Consider the following 20,515-nt stretch of genomic DNA (forward strand, 5'->3'; position numbering starts at 1 on the left):
AACAGGAACAGCTCCCTGCCCTCCTCTAAGTGACAGCCCTTCAAATCCTTCAAGAGAGCAATCCTGTCCCCCCTCAACCTCCTCTTCTCCAAACTGGACATCCCCAAGTCCCTCAGCCTTTCCTCGTAGGGCTGGGTCTCCAGGCCCCTGAGCATCCTCGTCGCTCTCCTCTGCACCCGCTCGATTCTGTCCACACCCTTTTTGATGTGACGCCTCCAAAACTGCACACAATACTCCAGGTGCGGCCTCACCAATGCAGTGTACAGTGGAACTGTGTGTGTGTGTTGCAATGAGAGACTACAGATGCTCTCTTTCCATTGTTCTGGAGTTTACTCACTCAGACCAACTGTTCCATTTGCTTGTTTAGACCAGCTCAGTTTTATAAAGGTGTCCCCTAAAGCCACCCATCCCTCAACGAACAGATCCGAAACCTGCAATGCCTGTCTGGTAGGAGGCTCTGAAAGGCTGCCTGAATGGTGCCCCACCCTTACCGGGGGGGGGGGCGCACAGGTGCGGAAACGTCACAAGAGGGACCCAGGAGGAAAAGAAAGCAGCAGGATCAGGGCTGCTAACATGGGCCTTGGGTGGGCAGCTTTAAAATACTGGCAAAGGCCATTCATGCACGGGCAATTTTGATGCTTGTTCAAAGCTCTTTTTTAAAATGTGACTTTAAAAATGCCTATTCACAGTCCCAACGCAAAAGGAGAAATCCCACCCACCCCGCACTCGCCTGCTCCTTCATTCATTTGCATAGCCAGTAGCATGTGCATAGATAACGCGCCACTGTTGTTTTGCATGGTTCCCTCTGGTTATTCTTCGCAGCAGCGGCGGAGCAAACACGAAAGATCGTGTTAAGGGGGCTCTTTTGTAATGCGGAGCCGGTCTGGTTCAGCATGCAAAATTAAAAAAATAAATAATCTGTGGGGCAATTCAGCCTGGAACGTGCTGCTATTTACCATGCAAAAATGGCCAAAGAGATTACATCAATGGTATTATTAATTGTGTGGGGAGACAACCTCACAACAGCGTTATGTGCAAAGGCAAGGCAGGCTCTCTCCAGACAGAGTGGTATTTTCTGACTGCCAACTGGAGGTCTGAGGCTGCCCACCCCAAAGCCAAAATAAGAAGAGGGGGGAATGAAGGTGGTGGTGGGGCTTGCGAGAGGGAAATGTGTCCTGCGTTCTTCGAAGTGTAAGGAGGATGATTCCCTAAACTTTCAGAAACGGCAGAGAACTTCGTGAAAAACAAAACAGGTGCTGGAAAAGGAGAGAGCCGCAGACTTGGCGTAATGCTATATAGCCGCGGGCCACCACCAGATCAGGAGTGGAGAGACGGGGAGAGAGACCCTGTACCGTTCAGTCCCCGTTCCCCCACGCCCAGTCAAGGGGTCTACCGCCGCTATGTAGAGCCGGCTCCTTCTCGGACCCCTCTTTCTGAACGGATCCCTCCCTTATACCTCCTACCCTCCCACACGCTTTGGTGACACCTGTATCCCTTCTCCGAACAATAAAGCATATTTGAATTGGAAATATTTGTTTTGATGTAGGGATGTGTCCAAAGGTCTGGGAGGGGTGGATATGGGGGGGACTTGTAGGGCGGGGGGCGGGAGAGGGCATTGGGGTGGGTCGGGGATGCTCCGGGGGGGGTGTTAATAAGGAAAGGATGCAGAGACCTAGGATTGGCTGCGGAAGACCCAGCTGGGCACCGATGGAGAGACCCCATTGGCCAGAAGGTACGGGTTTTAAAAGGAGGGGCTGAAAGGGACAGGGGCCCATTCTATTGGCTGCAGTAGGACTCCACAGGAAATGGGGGCTGCGATCCAATTGGCCCAGCTCTAGATTCTGTTGGCCCGACTTTCCACAGACAGGACGTGATTGGCCCTTTGTGGCCGTCCATCTTTCGATGTCCATGAGCTGTGAAGCCTAAATAGAGCCTCCATGTTCCGAGGCATTGTACCTGTGCTCAAGTGGGGAAACCTCCCAGCTTTCTAGCCCCTTTTATTTTAGGCATTTATTTAATTTATTTATACCCCGCACCCCCTTTTTTTAAATAAAGTTTTTATTGTGTTCTCATTTTATACATCATAAATCATTTCCCATTAATACTGATTCAATATAAAATTGAATTTAGAGAAATTTCTAATCTAAGAAATAACAAAACACAATTGACTTCCCCTTCACTCTCTTCTGTCCATAATTAAATTGTATATACTTTTGCTAACAGTATAATCCCCCTGCTCAGTTACTTTATAAGTATCTTATTTTATCTAATTAATATACCTGTAATCATCCTAATATTTTCACTATACCAAATAAATGTGAGGGATTAAATCAAAGAGTATCCTTTAAATTGACCCATTGAAAAATATTATTCACAATAAGTTCTCCACATCTCCCACTCCCCCAAAAATTGTACATTGTCGGTCCGCCCCGGGGGCAGCTGACATTTAAAAGGCAATAAATATATGGTTACGAATAAATACAATAAGCATCAAGCAATAAAACCAATTAAAACGTCAACTTTTGACAAGCCAATCCGAGGGGTTTAAAACAAGCGGTCAGCTCCCCAGTTCGCAATGCTAACCAAAGGCCGCCCGAAACAACATGGCCTTGTGTGCCCTACGGAACATGAGAAGGTCCCACAGGGCACGAACTTGCCCGGGGAGCTGGTTCGGGGGGGGGGGCAGCCACCGAAAAGGCCCCGGTGGTTGATAGGTGGGCAGTTCTTGGGCCTGACCCCTGTAGAAAGCTCTGTGACTGTGATATAAGGAGGTGAGTTGGGGAGGGGGTCATGCTGGGGGAGGGGGTCACGCAGGTAAGACAGCCCCATTTAGCGCCTTATAGGTTAAAACTGGGGAAGCAGGGAGGGGTGGGGGAATAAAATGCTTTCCAATGGCATTGAACCCGGGGGAGATATCACGTAGGGATGAAGGCCTGGGCTCCGCAGAGATCTTTCCACCCTACACCCAACTTTCCCCTCCGCCCCGGCATCTCACGAGGCACCTGGAGCCGCCTTAACAAAGGACAGCGGATGCCCGGTGCCGGCGACATCGGAAGAGTTCAAAGTATGAGTCAGCCCAGCTCTGTAAGCGGACCTGCCGTCGGTGGCTGGCGCCCGCCCCAGCCCTGGGCACACGGCAGCCCTGCCAGGCAGCCGAGCGGGAACCATGAAGAGCGTCCGCTTCCAGATGGATGGGGACGGGGACACGGTGAGTAGCCGGGAAGGGCAGGCTTGGCGGAAGCTGCGAAGTAGAGGAGCCCTTTCGAGTGTGGGAATCAGGCAACAGTCCCTTCTCTCTCTGCGCATGCCCGGAAGACACATTTAGAGGAATAGCCTCCAAATTCGCAAAGGGTGCGCCTTCCTAGCGTCAGATTGTTTTGCAGGGTCGGTGGACGATTGTCCCGCGTTTGGAGCAATGGGTACCGAGACTCCGGGGGTTGCCAGCTCCAGGTGGGGAAATTTCTGGAGGATGGAGCCTGCAGAAAACGGGGGTTGAGGAGGGGGGGGGAGATTGTAGCAGGGTAGCATAATGGCATAGAGTCCTCCCTCCAAAGCGGCCCTTTTCTCCAGGGGAACTGATCTCTGTCATCTGGAGGTCAGCTGGGACCTCGCCTGAAGGTTGGCAACCCTACTTGGCACTTGGAAGACCGACACGTTTACTGCGGCACCTGTCCCCCAATTCTGTTCCAATGCTGCCTCGCGTAGAACAAGATCCGGGAGTCTTCACAGCAAGGCCACATGTTCCCAACGCAGAAATGGAAATATTTTCTGGCATTAACTTCATCGAGATCGGCCTTGATAATGAAAGTCCAGTTGCTGTGTGAAATGCTCTTTGGATGAACGCCTCCAGCACCTATTGGATAGTGTCGGTGGCAGCATTTCCTCCTGGATAGCTGCTCTCTTCTGTATACTTTTCAAAAAATTCGTTCTCGAAGTGCTTAACTACTGAAAATTCGTGTAGCCCTGATCTCCTTCCCAGAGCTGCCAAATCTGAGTTGGGAAATTCTGGGAGATTTTGGAGGGTGGCGCCCGAGGAGGGTGGGTTTTGGGGAGGGGAGGGACCGCAGCCGTGACCTCTCTCCGAAGGAGCGATTTTCTCCGGGGGGAACGGATCTCTATCGTCCGGAGATCAGCCGTAATAGTGGGAGGTCTCCAGGCCCCGCCTGGAGGTTGCCAACCTTATCTCCTCTCTGCCTCGCCGCGGCGCTCCCAACCTTGAGATCCGTTTAAGCGGAGGTGCCGGGAATCGAACCAGAGGCCTTCCGCGGGCAAAGAGGTTGCTCTGTCCCTGAGCCCGAATCCAGCGATACGTCTTCTCCGGGACAGGCTTGGCCGTCTTGAGTTCCCCGGAAAAATTCCTGCTGGGCTGCGGCTCGGGTTACCGAGCTCCCGGTGGATCCTGGAGTCCTCCCAGAATTAGAACTGGATCTCCAGGCGACAGAGCTCCCTTTCCCTGGAGGGAACGGTCGCTCTGGTGGGTGGGCTCTATGGTCGACCATAAACTCTAGGAGAAATGGAAGTCCTAGAGTGACATCACATCCCTGCTAAAGTCTCTCCCCTTATCAAACTCCACCTTCCCCAGGTACCGCCCCCCCCCCAAATCTCCAAGAATTTCCCAAGCCAGAGCTAACTGTTACTAGGGTTGCCAGGTTGGGGACTACCTGGAGATTTTGGGGGCGGAGCCTGAGAAGGGACTTCAATGGGGTAGGATGCCATAGAGTCCGCCTTCCAAAGCAGCCAATTTTTCCATCTTAACTGATCTCTCTCGTCTGGAGCTCAGTTGCAATCGCTCTCCAGCCACCACCCGGAGGCCGGCAACCCTAGCTGCTACCCAGGAGGGTTTCTGGCCACCGGCGATCTCTTAGCAGGATGGCATGGAAGACACAATGGGATAAGCCAATGCTTATTGGTAGGGTTGCCAACCTGCAGGTGGTAGCTGGAGATCTCCTGCTACTACAAGTGATCTCCAGCCGATAGAGATCAGTTCGCCTGGAGGAAACGGCCGCTTTGGCAATTGGACTCTAGGGCATTGAAGTCCCTCTCCTCTCCAAACCACACCTTCCCCAGGCTCCGCCCCCAAAATCTCCAGGTATTTCCCAACCCGGAGCTGGCAACCCTACTTATTGTTGGGGCATCTCCACAGGGCCTCAACTTGCTCCAGTTTGAATGGTCCCATCTCTTGTCCTCGACTTTCCCCAGCGCCAGGGCCTGCCAACTCTTCACAGCTTCCACAAGTGAGGGATGAGTGGCACAGTGGTTAGTGTCGAACGTGGCTCTGGGAGACTTTGTGGCTTCCTGGAGGCACCTGGTTGGCCACCGTGTGAACAGACTGCTGGACTTGATGTGCCTGGGTCTGATCCAGCAGGGCCTTTCTTATGTTCTTATGACCCAGGTTGGAATCTCCCGCTCTATTGCAAAAGCCGGCCGGGTGCCCTCGGGCTGGGCACGTACTGTCCGCCTGGCCTATCTTGCAGGGTCGTTGTCGCAGGGATAAAATGGAGAAAGGGAGGAGAATGTTGTGAACACCTTTTTGTCCCCACTAGGGAGAAAGAGGAGGTGAATAATAACAGCCAAGGAGGCTGAAGGATATGGGGAAAGCCCCGCAAAACTGGCAGTGATTTACTTTCTTTTAATATTTTTAACCCCGATGATTTAAATGGGATTTTCTGTCATGAGCAACTTTTTGCAAAGGGCATCAGCGGGGGTTCAAAAATTTTCTGACCGCGGAGTTACATTCGCTACAATGTGGAAGACAGAAGTATGTCCTAGCAGAGAGGGCTGGGGAACCAACCTGGCCGAATATGCACTAATGGCAAAAACTGACAAATTATCTCAACAAAAGACCAATTAAAGAAATCCAAGATAAATGGAAAGTATATCGCTTATACCAATCTTAAGCAAGGGGGTGTAGAAAAAGAGATTGTTGTTACAACATATCTGTAATATGAAAAAATTTTCTTGACATGTTGTATTGAAAGGGGGCTGAAAAGGAAGGAAGTTTTTAAAAGCTAGGTATTTCAGAAAGATCCTTAGAAATACAATATAGTAATAATTATGATTATGTCTTTTATCTAGTATATTTTAGAATACATTTCATAACATGGTTCAATTTCTGTACTGCATGTATCAAGTATTATATAGAGTACCCTTGGAATTATATTCAGAATATTAGGATATTCACAGTTCTATGCGTATTTTTAAAAAGGTAAAGGTCCCCTGTGCAAGTCCTGACCCATGGGGTGACGTCACATCCTGACGTTTCCTAGGCAGACTGTGTTTTGAGGGGTGGTTTGCCAGTGCCTTCCCCAGTCGTCTTCCCTTTACCCCCAGCGAGCTGGGTACTCATTTGACCAACCTCGGAAGGATGGAAGGCAGAGTCGACCTCGAGCCGGCTACCTGAAACCAACTTCTGTCGGGATCGAGCTCAGGTTGTGAGCAGAGCTTGGACTGCAGTACTGCAGCTTAACACTCTGCGCCACGGGGCTCTTCTATGCATATTATTACTACATTATCATTATTGTATTATGCAACACTTGTCATTGTCATGATTCCTCTTTCAAAGCGTATTACTCATAATAATACTGGCTGTTATATCCTTTCTTTTTATTCTGGGACGCAATTGTAATCGCGGTCATGATACCGCCTTTCATTTTCTTCTTCTTCTGTATTTTGTGTTTATATTCTGGTTTTATATGTTTATTTTTTTAAAAAAATTAAATTTTCTGACCATGGAAACTTGCTGTGCTTTCAGAGGAAAGAGGAAGAGCGCCGGAAAGCGGAAGAGGAGAGGAAGAAGTCTGACCAGGTAATGACTGGAGGGTTTTGGGTTTTTTTGGTGCCTGGGGGATGGAATTTTTTGGTCCTGCGTGGCTGCTGGGACGTTGAGATAGGGGGCTTTGAACGCACACGCAAACTGGTGTTCAAAATTCTGCCTTGAGAAAAAGGGAATTCTGCAATCTGCTAACAACCTGTTAAGTTTTGGTTTGTGTGTACTCTACAGCAGAGGTCCTCAGTGTGGCGCCCGCGGGTACCAGGGTGCCTGCTAACACCTTTTTTGGCGGCCACCAAGTGTTTTTTAGAAAGTGGGCGAGGCCAAGTGGGGGGGGGGGTTGTCCATCAGAGCATTTAATTGGCCAGTGGAGATCTGATGGGCTGTGCAGATATTCAAATGCTGCTTTGGCAGCAACTGCATTCTTGTGTGTGTATGCAAGAAAATACTTTAAAATGATATAATTGTATAAGGCATCCTTTTAAACAGAGCTGTGCTTGAAACGATGAAGGTTTACTATTACAGTTATGCATCACCTCGCTCCCTAACATGTTAGGGTTGGCTCTGCCTCCTGTGGCATCCATTTTACTTGGCTCTGCCTCCTGCAGCAGCCATGTTGTGGTTGGCTCCTCCTCCTGCGGCAGCCATTTTGCGGTTGGCCCCACTTCTTGTGGCAGCCATTTTGTAGTCTGAATCCAAAAGGTGCCTGCAGGCTCTAAATGTTTGGGGACCCCTGCTCTAGAGGGTCTTCTGGGGCCATGGTCCAAACCCCAACCAATACTCACCGGTTGCTTACCCAGTCTCAGCAAGATCTGCAGTGTGAGTTTCAGCAACCGGGCCCCGACGCTCTCCAGGGACTGTGCTAACCGGACGGAGGATCGGGAGTGACTCTCTTTCTCTGCGTCCCCCCCGTCAGGAAATGTCCCCACGAGAGGTGATGAAAGTTTCGACCTTGGAAGTCCCTGCTGAACTGGTTGGCCTCCTCAACACCGTGGCGGGTACGTTCTTATCGGCCGGGATTTCCCGCCCTGGGGGATCCGAGGCCGATATGAATGATTGGCCCCAATGTACGAGTGGACTGGAATCTCCCCGGGGGAAGGTTTTCACACACATTTTTCTCGAGATCTGTTCCAGAGGACAATGGGGGGGGGGAATCCCAGTCCATGATGGGCAATTCCAAATACTGTCCCAGCCTAGGGTAGTCAACCTCCAGGTGGGACCTGGATATCTCCTGGAATTACAACTGATCTCCAGACCACGTGGATCATTTAAGAACATAAGAAAGGACATGCTGGATCAGACCAAGGCCCATCAAGTCCAGCAGTCTATACACAGTGGCCAACCAGGTGCCTCTAGGAAGCCCACAAACAAGACGACTGCAGCAGCATTCTCCTGCCTGTGCTCCAAAGCACCTAATATAATAGGCATGCTCCTCTGATCACAGAGAAAACAGGTATGCATCATGACTATAGGGCTGTTGGAAAAAAAAATCGGTCAGGTTCGGATTCGGCCGAACCTGGCCCGACTTGGGTCTGGTTCGGACGAATTCCGAACCACCCTGTTTGGAAATGCCAAATTCGGCGGGAAATTCAGCATTCCCGAACAAATTCAATTCAAAGCCCCCCCCCGCCCCCCTTCCCGGGACTCCCGGGAAAGCGGGCGGGGGGGTTAAACTGCGTGCCCAGGCAGCGTGGAGCAGTTTAAAGACCCCCCGCCCGGTTTCAAGGGACTTCCCGTCTTTAAAGGCGGGAAAAGGCAGGTTCGGGGAATGCCGAACCTGCTGAATTTATCCGTCAATCGCCCGAACTCGCCAAATTCGGCTTGTCATTTTCCCACCTTTTTTTGAGTTCGGTTCCATCCGAACTGAAAACCCCCGAATCGGGGGAAGTTCGGCTGTTTGTTCGGTTCGGACGAACCGAATCGACAGCCCTACATGACTAGTATCCATTTTTACTAGTAGCCATGGATAGCACTCTCCTCCATGAATGTATCCACTCCCCTCTTCAAGCCTTCCAAGTTGGCAGCCATCACCACATCCCGGGGCAGGGAGTTCCACAATTTAACTATGCATTGTATCAAGATCAGTTCCCCTGGAGAAAATGGCTTTGTAGGATGGACTGTATGGCATTATACTCAGGGTCTGCAGTAGGGTTGCCAATTCTGGGTTGGGAAAAACCTGGAGATTTGGGGGGTGGAGCCTGAGGAGGGCGGGGTTTGGAGAGGGGAGGGACTTCAATGCCATCGAGTCCAATGGCCAAAGCGTCCATTTTCTCCAGGGGAACTGATCTCTATCGGCTGGAGATCAGTTGTAATAGCAGGAGATCGCCATCTAGTACCCGGAGGTTGGCAACCCTAATTGTAATAGCAGGAGATTTCCAGCCAACACCTGGAGGTTTGAAGAAATTGGCAGCACAAGGGCTCAATGATACAAGCCAAAAATTGGCAAACAGATAAGAGCATGTGATTTATTAAGGCATTAACTTCATGCCTGGAGATCAGTTGTAATAGCGGGAGTTCTCCAGCCACCACCTGGAGGTTGGCAACCATAATTATACCCCACGGCGGTCCCTCCCCACCACAAACCCTCCCTCCCCAGGCTCCACCCCTCTAAATCTCCAGGCATTTCCAAACCTGGAGCTGAAAACCCTAGCCACCTTCCGTGGTTGGTGCGGAAAACAAACATAGACACAGAATCCTGGACGGCCCAGCTTGCCTCTTTGGTTGGTGGAGTCTGAGTCTTTCTCGCCTTCTTCAGTCCGGGTTTGGTTAAAGCGGTGTCCTTGCCATAAACTCTAAAACTTTACCTGTGCCGACCTCACGCGAGATCCGTCTGTCTCTTATAGTCCACAGACAGGTGAACGAGGACTGCATCGTTCCCGTGGCCCCGCCCAAGATGCAGGCCGATTCGCAACTCCCCCTCCCCCTCGACATCAACAATTACCCCATGTCCAAGTACGTGCGGGGACATTTCAAGGTAAGGGTGGAACCCACAACTCTCTTTGGAGCGAACGGGTAATTAATAAACGCCTCTCTACAGGCTTAGCTCCTGATAACCTACTAGAAATGGGCTTACGAAGGTAAAGGTCCTCTGTGCAAGCACCGGGTCATTCCTGACCCATGGGGTGACGTCACATCCCGACGTTTCCTAGGCAGACTTTGTTTACGGGGTGGTTTGCACCCAGTGCCTTCCCCAGTCGTCTTCCCTTTACCCCCAGCGAGCTGGGTACGCATTTTACCGACCTCGGAAGGATGGAAGGCTGAGTCCACCTGGAGCCGGCGACCTGAAACCGACTTCCGTCGGGATCGAACTCAGGTCGTGAGCAGAGCTTGGACTGCAATACTGCAGCTTACCGCTCTGCGCCACGGGGCTCCTCCTTAGCCCATAAGTGTTAAGTATTTGTTTAGTGTAGACATTTGGATCCTGCGTTTCTCCTCAATGGGCTTAAACCGAGCAAAAAAATCTGTTTAAGCGACGACTCATATAGATAGTGAATTATCAAATGAGTTGCCTCGTCTCCCAAGACATTATAAATCATTAAAGAGCTGGGAAGGTTCGTCTTGTGCTCCTTATTTAACATTTTCTAGTTTTCATTGGGCCTGATTTAATGCCTTTCCGTCGGCAACGCTCTGCGGGAGATTTCAACCTATCCCTGGAGCGACCAGATTAGGCCCCTGTAGTTTTAACTCAGTTGAGACAATTATACATATTTTACGACACTGTGAATTTTATCGGGAGGTTAGAAATAAGTGGATTTTGACCTGTGCTTGCCAGAAATGTTAGGAACGTTAGCCATTCAGATGGTTTTACTGTGAAATTTTTACTTGAAGATGCTTTTATCTCTTATTCAGTGGCAAAGTTCTGTTATGTAGCCAGAAAGATACAGAGATCCTCAGTTGGGGGTTTTTAAATTGTAATTTGGTACTGATATTTGCTGGTCAAATGACTGTAAATAAACCGAACTGAACTGAACTAAAAAAAACGGGGGGAAGAGAACACCTTGGACTGAGCCAGGAAAGGAGGGATGCATAGGGTGAATTTAGGGGGTTATTTCATGCCAGCATCTTGGCACCCTGGAGAGGGCATTTTCCAGTGCACGGGGCTTGGAAGGGCTGGGCGTTCCAGCGTGGCTGAAGCTAAGCAAGGACGGATCGCATCCCGTCCCCTCAATGGGAGACATTTCCGATACTGTCCTTTGCTGTCGACGATTTTCAGACAAGATTTGGAGGCGATGAAGAACACCCAGAGGCGCACATTTGTGGTATGGCGGTTAGCGTATTGGACTAGGATCTGGGAGACCCAGGTTCGAATTCCGCTCTAGAATCATAGAAGCACAGAGTTGGAAGGGACCACCAGGGTCATCTAGTCCAACCCCCTGCACAATGCAGGACATTAACAACGACCTCCCCCCACATCCCCAGTGACCCCAACCCTCCCCCCGCCATGCAGGATCCCGCTCTGATGGGGAAACGTTGCTCTGGTGGGAAACGTCGCTCTGATGGGAAAATGTCCAGCCCGCAGTTTGACACCCCTGCTCTAGCCAACATGGTAGTGGCTAGAGCAGGGGTGTCAAACCGCGGGCCGGATCCAGCCCCTTGAGAGCTCGTATCCGGCCCACGAGCCAGCCGGGGCAGCCACCCCCACCCGCACTTTAGATCTGGCCTGGCAAGGCACGGCATGGCCCGACCAAGTGACGTTCATCTCATATCCGGCCCTCGTAACAATTGAGCTCGACACCCCTGGGTTAGAGTGTCAAAGTAGGACCTGGGTTCGAATCTCCACTCTGCCATGGAGGCTCACTGGTTGACCCTGGGCCAGTCACGCACTCCCAGCCTCACTCACCTCGTGGGGTTGTTGTGAGGATAAAACGGAGGAGAGGGGGATGCTGTAAGATGACCTGGGTTCCTATTGCAGGGAAAGATGGGGTATACAGTAAATGAAGCAAATAACGGCTGCGACTCATATAGCGGCTCGAACGCTCCAGCGCTGTGGCAAGATGGTGTGGTGGAAGGGGTCTTTCTTTTACCAATGAGCCAAGGGAGAAAGAGCCAAACGGTTTGCTCCTCTGTACTCCCCTAGGAACCGGTGTTTGGGATGCTCACCAAAACTCTGGCGACTCCTTTGACCCACCTGGACGACTGGCTGAGCGCGGAAGCAGTTAACCTCTTCAAACTGGTGGGTGACAGTGTGATAAACCGGGGCGGGTTTTCCATGACTTCTCCGTCTGACACATAGGGTTGCCAGCTCTTGGCGATTTGGGGGATGGAGCCCGGGGTGGGCTCTGGGGAGGGGCCTCATCAGGGTTTAACTGCCATACAGCCCACCCTCCAAAGCAGCCATTTTCTCCAGGGGATCTGATCCCAGCAGTGTGGAGATAATTCTGGGAGATCTCCAGGTCACACAACACACAGTTAAATGGTGGAACTCCCTGCCTCAGGATGGGGTGATGGCTGCCAACTTGGAAGGCTTTAAGAAGGGAGTAGACATGTTCATGGAGGAGAGGGGTATTCAAGGCTACTAGTCCAAATGGCTACTAGTCATGATGCATCCCTATTCTCTCCAGGATCAGAGGAGCATGCCTTTTATATGAGGTGCTTTGGAAAACAGGCAGGATGCTGCTGCAGTCATCTTGCTTGTGGGCTTCCTAGAGGCACCTGGTTGGCCTCTGTGTGAACAGACTGCTGGACTTGATGGGCCTGGGTCTGATCCAGCATGGCCTTTCTTATGTTCTTATTCAAATTATTGTTAAAGCCAAATATTGAATCAAATGCAACATATAAAATATCAGTGGCAAAATTTCCTCCACCCCATTTGAAAACTTTAATTCACTCATTTCCCCCCCGTATTTAGCCAGACTAATAACATACTTATGTATTGATTTTATCTTAAGAATACAAATAATATCATTTCCATTCCTCTTGAAATTCTCTAGATGGTCTCCTTTTAACATAATTTGTAAGTTTCACCATTAGGGTTGCCAACTCGAGGTTGGGAAATACCTGGAGATTTTGGGGGTGGCGCCTGAGGAGGGCGGGGTTTGGGGAGGGGAGGGGCTTCAATGCCACAGAGTCCAATGGCCAAAGCAGCCATTTTCTCCAGGGGAACGGATCTCTATCGGCTGGAGAGCAGTTGAATTAGCAGGAGATCTCCTGCTACTACCTGGCAGTTGGCAACCCTAGCTGAAGTGGTTGTATTTTTCAGCAAATGTGTTATGTTCAGCCGTTCCCCTGTTTTGGGTACATAAAACGACGAGGGAGCTACCAGTTTGGATTGTCACAGACTTTTAATTTTGGAGCATCTATTGTGTTAGTTGAGCTGAAGAACGAATATATGAATCTTATAACATTATATATATTTGAGTAGACAATTACTCGAGATTTATCTTTTGGTCATAAGGTAAAGGTCCCCTGTGCGAGCACCGGGTCATTCCTGACCCATGGGGTGACGTCACATCCCGACGTTTCCTAGGCAGACTTTGTTCACGGGGTGGTTTGCCAGCGCCTTCCCCAGTCCTCTCCCCTTTACCCCCAGCGAGCTGGGTCCTCATTTGACCGACCTCGGAAGGATGGTGTCAGCCAGGGCATCCATTCGGACCCCGGATAAGCATATGTTTCGTATCAAAGCCACTTCGGCTGAGTCCACCTGGAGCCGGCTACCTGAAACCAACTTCCGTCGGGATCGAACTCAGGACGTGAGCAGAGCTTGGACTGCAGGACTGCAGCTCACCACTCTGCGCCACGGGGCTCTTTTTGGTCATTGCTGCTGTAGTTTTGTTGGAGATTTCCAGTTCCCAACACGAGGTTGTGTTTTTTCTAACCACCTGGACGTTGGCAACCCTATACACCATAGAGCAGTGGTGGCGAACCTTTTAGCGACCGAGTGCCCAAACTGCAACCCCAAACCCACTTATTTATCGCAAAGTGCCAACACGGCCATTTAACCTGAATACTGAGGTTTAGTTTAGAAAAAACAACACATACATTATTAACGTCTTTTGCCTTAAAAGAAAAACACAATAACACAGTTTTCAATGATGCAAACAACTTTTTATTGAAAGGTAAAAGTTTGCATTTGGCATGCTTTTGAACATTTAATGTTTGTTCAAAGTCCCTAAGCTGGGCGGAGGGGAGTCCAGGGAAGGCAGACACGATGGCTGCTCAACTTACCCGTGCGTGCCCACAGAGAGGGCTCGGCGTGCCAAGTCTGGCACGCGTGCCATAGGTTCGCCAACACGGCCATAGAGGCACATTCAGCCAATTTCCTCTCCCATTCTGCTGTAGTACGACTTTCTTATCCTTTATGCCCGCCGGGTCTTTTTATGTCACTTCCTCCGTGGCAGGTTCTCCGCTTCATGGGTGACCCCCACCTCAACGGCACGCAGGAGAGCCTCTTCGGGAACTACATTGTGCAGAAAGGGCTCTCGACCACCGGCCTGCGGGATGAGATCCTGGCCCAGATCGCCAACCAAGTCTGGCACAACCCCAACGCCCTCAACAAAGAGCGGGGATGGCTCCTTCTGGCCGTCTGCCTCAGCGCCTTCGCGCCCTCCCCCAGCCTGGAGAAGCACTTGCTGAAGTGAGGGGCGCTGACGCATGGGGGGATCGGGGCCCTTGCTCAAGACCGAGCTTAAACGCCTGCAATTCGGACAGAAGTGGGGTGGGGGCAGCCACAAAAGGGCTGCCGCGGGGGGAGGAGCCAGCCACAAAAAGGATGCTGCTTAGGATTGCCCAACGTGGGTTCAGAAATTCCTGGAGATTTCAGGGTGAGTCTGGGAGAGCGGGGTTTAGAGATGGAAGGAACCTTGGCAGGGTATAATGTAGGGTTTCCAACCTCCAGGTAGGGTTGCCAGGTCCCCATCTGCTACCGGCAGGAGGTTTTTGGGGCAGATCCTGAGTTTGGGAAGGGACTTCAATGCCATAGAGTTCAATGCCAAAGCGTCCATTTTCTCCAGGGGAACTGATATCTATCAGCTGGAGAGCAGTTGTAATACCAGGAGATCTCCAGCTAGTACCTGGAGGTTGAGCAACCAAGATCAACACCACTGTACTGCTACCACAGGTTAGGAAGTTAGCACAGGACTGGCTAGAATAACTGCTGGATAACAATCTAATAAACAAGTGTATTAAAGTGCATAAAGTGACTATAAATAAATAAATAAATACAACAATATCTAAACAGTCCAAAAGGTACTAATTTCAAAAATTCAATGTAGATCAAGCTGGAACAACGTCTTCATAGACGAATGAAGAGGGGGGACGATCGTTTCAGTTCTTCTTCAGCCCCGTTTTTATTGGAATCATTTCACATGCACATATCCATGTACAGCAGTGGTTCCCAACCTTTTTTTGACCAGGGACCACTAAGACTTTTTTGTTCGGTTCAGGGACCCCAAGGTTCAAAATAAAAATTCAGAGAATTTGAAAATAAACTTTAATCATAACTGTTAGTTAAACATTAAACTTAGAATAATATTTGAATATATATATATTATAATAGAGAACTTTTAATTGAAAATATTAATTTATTATGGGTTTATAACTTTGCTTCGTGGGCCTTAATTTAGTTCTCGCGGACCCCTGGGGGTCCACGGACCCCAGGTTGGGAACCAGTGATGTACAGGAATTCAGTTATTTTCACTTCTCCCATAGGGATGAAAGTAGCAACTTATGTATAGTAACAATATCAAGTTCCATGCAGGATACATCAGCTCAGAGACATAGTTGCACAGACGAATTCAACCGTTCCCAAAGGGATACAAGTGGGAACGGTTGAATTCGTCTGTGCAACTATGTATCTGAGCTGATGTATCCTGCATGGAACTTGATATTGTTACTATACATAAGTTGCTACTTTCATCCCTATGGGAGAAGTGAAAATAATTGAATTCCTGTACATGGATATGTGCACGTGAAATGATTCCAATAAAAACGGGGCTGAAGAAGAACTGAAACGATCGTCCCCCTCTTCATTCGTCTATGAAGACGTTGTTCCAGCTTGATCTACATTGAATTTTTGAAATTAGTACCTTTTGGACTGTTTAGATCACTGGTTCCCAACCAGGGGTCCATGGACCCCCAGGGGTCCGCGAGAACTAAATTAAGGTCCGCGAAACAAAGTTATAAACCCATAATAAATTAATATTTTCAATTAAAAGTTCTCTATTATAAAAATATTTTCAAATATTATTCTGAGTTTAATGTTTAACTAACAGTTATGATTAAAGTTTATTTTCAAATTCTCGGAATTTTTATTTTGAACCTTGGGGTCCCTGCACCGAACCAAAAAGTCCTAGTGGTCCCTGGTCAAAAAAAGATTGGGAACCACTGGTTTAGATATTGTTGTATTTATTTTTTTATTTATAGTCACTTTATGCACTTTAATACACTTGTTTATTAGATTGTTATCCAGTAGTTATTCTAGCCAGTCCTGTGCTAAGTACCTGGAGGTTGGCAACCCTACCTCCAGGTGTTGGTTGGAGATCTCCTGCTATTACAACTGATATCCAGGTGATAGAGATCAGTTCACCAGGAGAAAAGGGCCTCTTTTGAAGGTGGACTCTACGGAATTAAGCCCCATTGAAGCCCCTCCCCTCTCCAAACCCCGCCCTCCCCAGGCTCCACCCCCAAAATCTCCAGATAATTCCCAACTCTGGGCTGGCAACCCTAGTATGATGTCATTAGGGTTGCCATCTCTGGGTCAAGAAAGACCTGGAGATTTTGGGGGTGGAGCCTGAGAAGGGCGGGGTTTGGGAGGTGTGGGACTTCAATGGAGTATAATGCCATAGCATAGAGTACACCTTCCATGGTGGCCATTTTCTTCAAGGGAACTGAACTCTGTTCCCTGGAAATCAATTGTAATTAGGGTTGCCGGGTCCCTTTTCGCAACTGGTGGGAGATTTTTTGAGATAGAGCCTGAGGAGGGCGGGGTTTGGGGAGGGGAGGGACTTCAATGCCATAGAGTCCAATGGCCAAAGCGTCCATTTTCTCCAGGGGAACTGATCTCTATCGGCTGGAGATCAGTTGTAATAGCAGGAGATCGCCATCTAGTACCCGGAGGTTGGCAACCCTAATTGTAATAGCAGGAGATTTCCAGCCAACACCTGGAGGTTTGAAGAAACTGGCAGCCCGAGGGCTCAATGATACAAGCCAAAATTGGCAAACGGATAAGAGCATGTGATTTATTAAGGCATTAACTTCATGCCACACATGCAAACAATCCTAATGAATAACCGTGGTCTTGGAATTTTACACAGCCCGGATAACCTACAAGAACCAATGAACTCTGACCGTGAAAGCCTTCGACAATATTTTTAATCCTAATGAAAATGCAAAACAATTATAGAACAAAAACACAAATAAATGCAAAGCAATAGTATGGAATACATCCATTCAAACAGGGCAGAAAACTTCCAACATTGCAAACACAATAATGCTGTAGGACAATGTCTACAGTAAACCACAATGTCCCACCCGGGAGTTCTGGGGGATATATTTAAGTCCAAGAGACGGTGGTCCGGGAAGGATCCGAGGTCAAGTTCGAAAAGTATGAGAACGTGTGGCTAGTCTTGGGTCCCCGTTTCGGAGGGCTTCCTCAGCTCAATAATGAATTCTAAGTCAACCGGCAGCAAATAAAGACTAATTGTTGACGGAGTTGCCGGTGAGACCGTCGCGCTGTGAAAGTGACAAAAACATATATCCCCATGTGCTACAATACAGTATGCAATACACAATACATAAAGAACAGCATTCCCAATACAGAATATTTCAAGCATGAGCTTACGTAGGAATCAGGTGTCTAAGAACAAATTGTGTGTGCGCGTAAACTCCTAAGGCGGTGCGCTTCTCAAGTGCGGGGGTTTGGAGAGGGCGGGGTTTGAGGAGGGCGGGACCAATGCCATAGAGTCCAACTGCCAAAGCGGCCCTTTTCTCCACGGGAACTGACCTCTCTCGGCTGGAGATCAGTTGTAATAGCAGGGGATCTCCAGCTAGTACCTGGAGGTTGGCAACCCTACCCTTCCCCACCCCCCAGGTTCGTTTCCGACTACGCCTTTGACGGCTACAAGCCCGTCTGCCAACACAAGCTCATGCGAGCCATGGAGAAGACCAAGCACGGCACCGAAGCGGCCCGCTCGTATCCGCCCACCCTCCTGGAGTGGACGGCCTGCCGCAGTAAAGTCAACATGGCCCTGGACGTTTACTGTTTCAATGGTAAAGGGTCTGGTTGCTGGGGGTTGTCAGCTCTGGATGGGAAAATACCTGGCGGTTTGGGGGTGGAGCCTGAGGAGGGCGGGGCTTGGGGGTATAATGCCGTGGAGTTAGGGTTACCAGGTCCTTCTTCGCAACCGGTGGGAGGTTTTTGGGCGGAGACTGAGGAGGGCGGGGTTTGGGGAGGGGAGGAACGTCAATGCCATAGAGTCCAATTGCCAAAGCGGCCATTGTAGGGTTGCCAAGTCCCTCTCTTTGAAACCTCTCTGGCAGCCTTTATGCAGAGGCTGGAGAAGCACTTGTCAGGGATGCTCTAGGCTGCTCTTGCATTGAGCAGGGGATTGGACTAGATGGCCTCTATGGCCCCTTTTGACTCTTTTATTTTATGTATGGAGATGAGTTTTAATTCTGGGAGATTGCCAGTCCCTACCTGGAGGATGGCAACCTTATGGAGCATGAGTAGGGTTGCAAGGTCCCTCTCCGCCACTGGCGGGAGGTTTTTGGGGCGGAACCTGAGGAGGGCGGGGTTTGGGGAGGGGAGGGACTTCAATGCCATAGAATCCAATTGCCAAGGCGGCCGTTTTCTCCAGGGGAACTGATCTCTGTTGGCTGGAGATCCGTTGTGATAGCAGGAGATCTCCAGCTACCACCTGGAGGTGGGCCACCCTACGTGGAGTCCACCTTCCAAAGCGTTCATTTCCTCCAGGGGAACTGGTTCAGATAGTTCTCTGGGCATTGCAACAACAACAAAAATTCTGGGAAGTTCAGATTTTGTCTGTCCGTCGGCACCTGTTGTCCCTTGGGTTTTTCTGCCCTCGCAGGAGATCATTTTCTGTGCCCCATCAATTCCTGGACCACGGGAGAAGCCCTGGCTGCAGGCGTGCTGCAACACAGGTAAGAGAGGTTGGGGAAAGTCTGTTAGAGGGATCCATGCTGGGTGCCCGGTTGACACCAAGAGTTGCTTATTGGTACCTGAATCTTTGCTGTTCCATGCAAATTTCCCCTTTTCAAGCCAGCAGCAAATATCTGGGTCATGGCTCAGAACTAGGGCTGTCCACTGCAGGTTGGGGAATGCCTCGAGATTCAGGAGCAGAACCTGTAGACGGCAGAGTTTGAAGAGAAGCAGGGATGTGATGTCACTCTAGGACTTTTGTCCTAGAGACCCAGCATGGTGTAGTGGTTAAGAGAAGTGATTTGGAGTGGTGGGCTTTAATCTGAAGAACCGGGTTTGATTCCCCACTCCGGCAGACACTAATCTGGTGAGCTAGGTTGGTTTCCCCACTGCTCCATAGGAAGCCAGCTGGGTGACCTTGGGCTAGTCACAGCTCTCTTAGAGCTCTCAGCCCCGCCTACCTCACCGGGTGTCTGTTGTGGGGAGGAGAAGGTGATTGTAAGCCGGTTTGATTCTTCCTTAAGTGGTAGAGAAAGGTGGCGTATAAAAACCAACTATTATTATTATTATTATTATTATTATTATTATTATTATTATTATTATTATTGGCAGCTGAATCCTTGCTGTTCCTTGAAAAATCTTCCCTTTTCTAGCCAGCACTAAATATCTGGGTTGTGGCTCAGAACTAGGATTGCCAACTGGAGGTTGGGAAATGCCCAGAGAACCTGTGGTGGGCAGAGTTTGAAGAGAAGCTCAACGGGGATGTGATGTCACTCTAGGACTTTTGTTTCTCCTATACTCTATGGTATACCATAGAGTCCCCTCTCCAAAGCTCCCATTCGCTTCAGAGGAATGGATTGCTGGAGTCTGGAGACCAGTTGGTAATTCCGGGAGAATGTCAGGCTTCTCCTGGAAGTTGGCAACCCTACTCAGAGCTAGCTCTTCTTTGCAGGGGGCTGCTGGACGGCTGGCGAGGCTGGTCCGTCACCATGAAGGACGGGACCCAGTGGGCCGAGCTGGCCGGCCACGACTACGTCCTGGACCTGATCTCCGACCTGGAGCTGATCCGGGGCTTCCCAAAGCAGAAGTCGTATTTCATCGTTGCTTCGGAAGGTCCAGAGAATACCATCGGAGGCAAAGCGTAGGTAGCTCAGGATATGGGGCTGCGGGGGGCCGGAGCCTGGCAAAAAATTCCATGTGGTTTTAGGACGCATTTGAAGGATTGGCTCTGGTTAGACCACACCTACAGTATTGTGTTCAGTTTTGGGCACCACAATTTAAGAAAGAGGTAGAGAAGCTGGAACGTGTCCAGAGGAGGGCAACAAAGATGGTGAGGGGTCTGGAGACCAAGTCCTATGAAGAAAGGTTGAAGGAGCTGGGTATGTTTAGCCTGCAGAGGAGAAGACTGAGAGGGGATACGATAATCATCTTCAAGAGCTTGAAGGGCTGTCATATAGAAGAGAGTGCCGAGTTGTTTTCTGTTGCCCCAGAAGGTCGGACCAGAACCAACGGGTTGAAATTAAATCAAAAGAGTTTCCGTCTAGACGTTAGGAAGAATTTTCTAACCGTAAGAGGGGTTCCTCAGTGGAACAGGCTTCCTCGGGAGGTGGTGAGCTCTCCTTCCTTGGAGGTTTTTAAGAAGAGGCTAGATG

General features: G+C 49.7%; 1 protein-coding gene across 1 annotated transcript in view; it reads left to right on the forward strand.

The window, feature by feature from the left end:
- MYO15A (myosin XVA) overlaps positions 1–20,515 on the forward strand; it is a 103,664-nt gene that overhangs the window by 39,672 nt on the left and 43,477 nt on the right. The window contains exons 24-31 of the mRNA XM_056866215.1: positions 5,730–5,758; positions 7,686–7,771; positions 9,620–9,743; positions 11,847–11,942; positions 14,107–14,342; positions 17,796–17,974; positions 18,793–18,865; positions 19,816–20,004. Coding sequence (XP_056722193.1) covers positions 5,730–5,758; positions 7,686–7,771; positions 9,620–9,743; positions 11,847–11,942; positions 14,107–14,342; positions 17,796–17,974; positions 18,793–18,865; positions 19,816–20,004 — 1,012 coding nt within the window. The remainder of the gene's footprint in view (positions 1–5,729; positions 5,759–7,685; positions 7,772–9,619; positions 9,744–11,846; positions 11,943–14,106; positions 14,343–17,795; positions 17,975–18,792; positions 18,866–19,815; positions 20,005–20,515) is intronic.

The sequence above is a fragment of the Euleptes europaea genome, chromosome 21 (assembly GCF_029931775.1).
Source record: "Euleptes europaea isolate rEulEur1 chromosome 21, rEulEur1.hap1, whole genome shotgun sequence".
Taxonomy (NCBI): Eukaryota; Metazoa; Chordata; class Lepidosauria; order Squamata; family Sphaerodactylidae; genus Euleptes; species Euleptes europaea.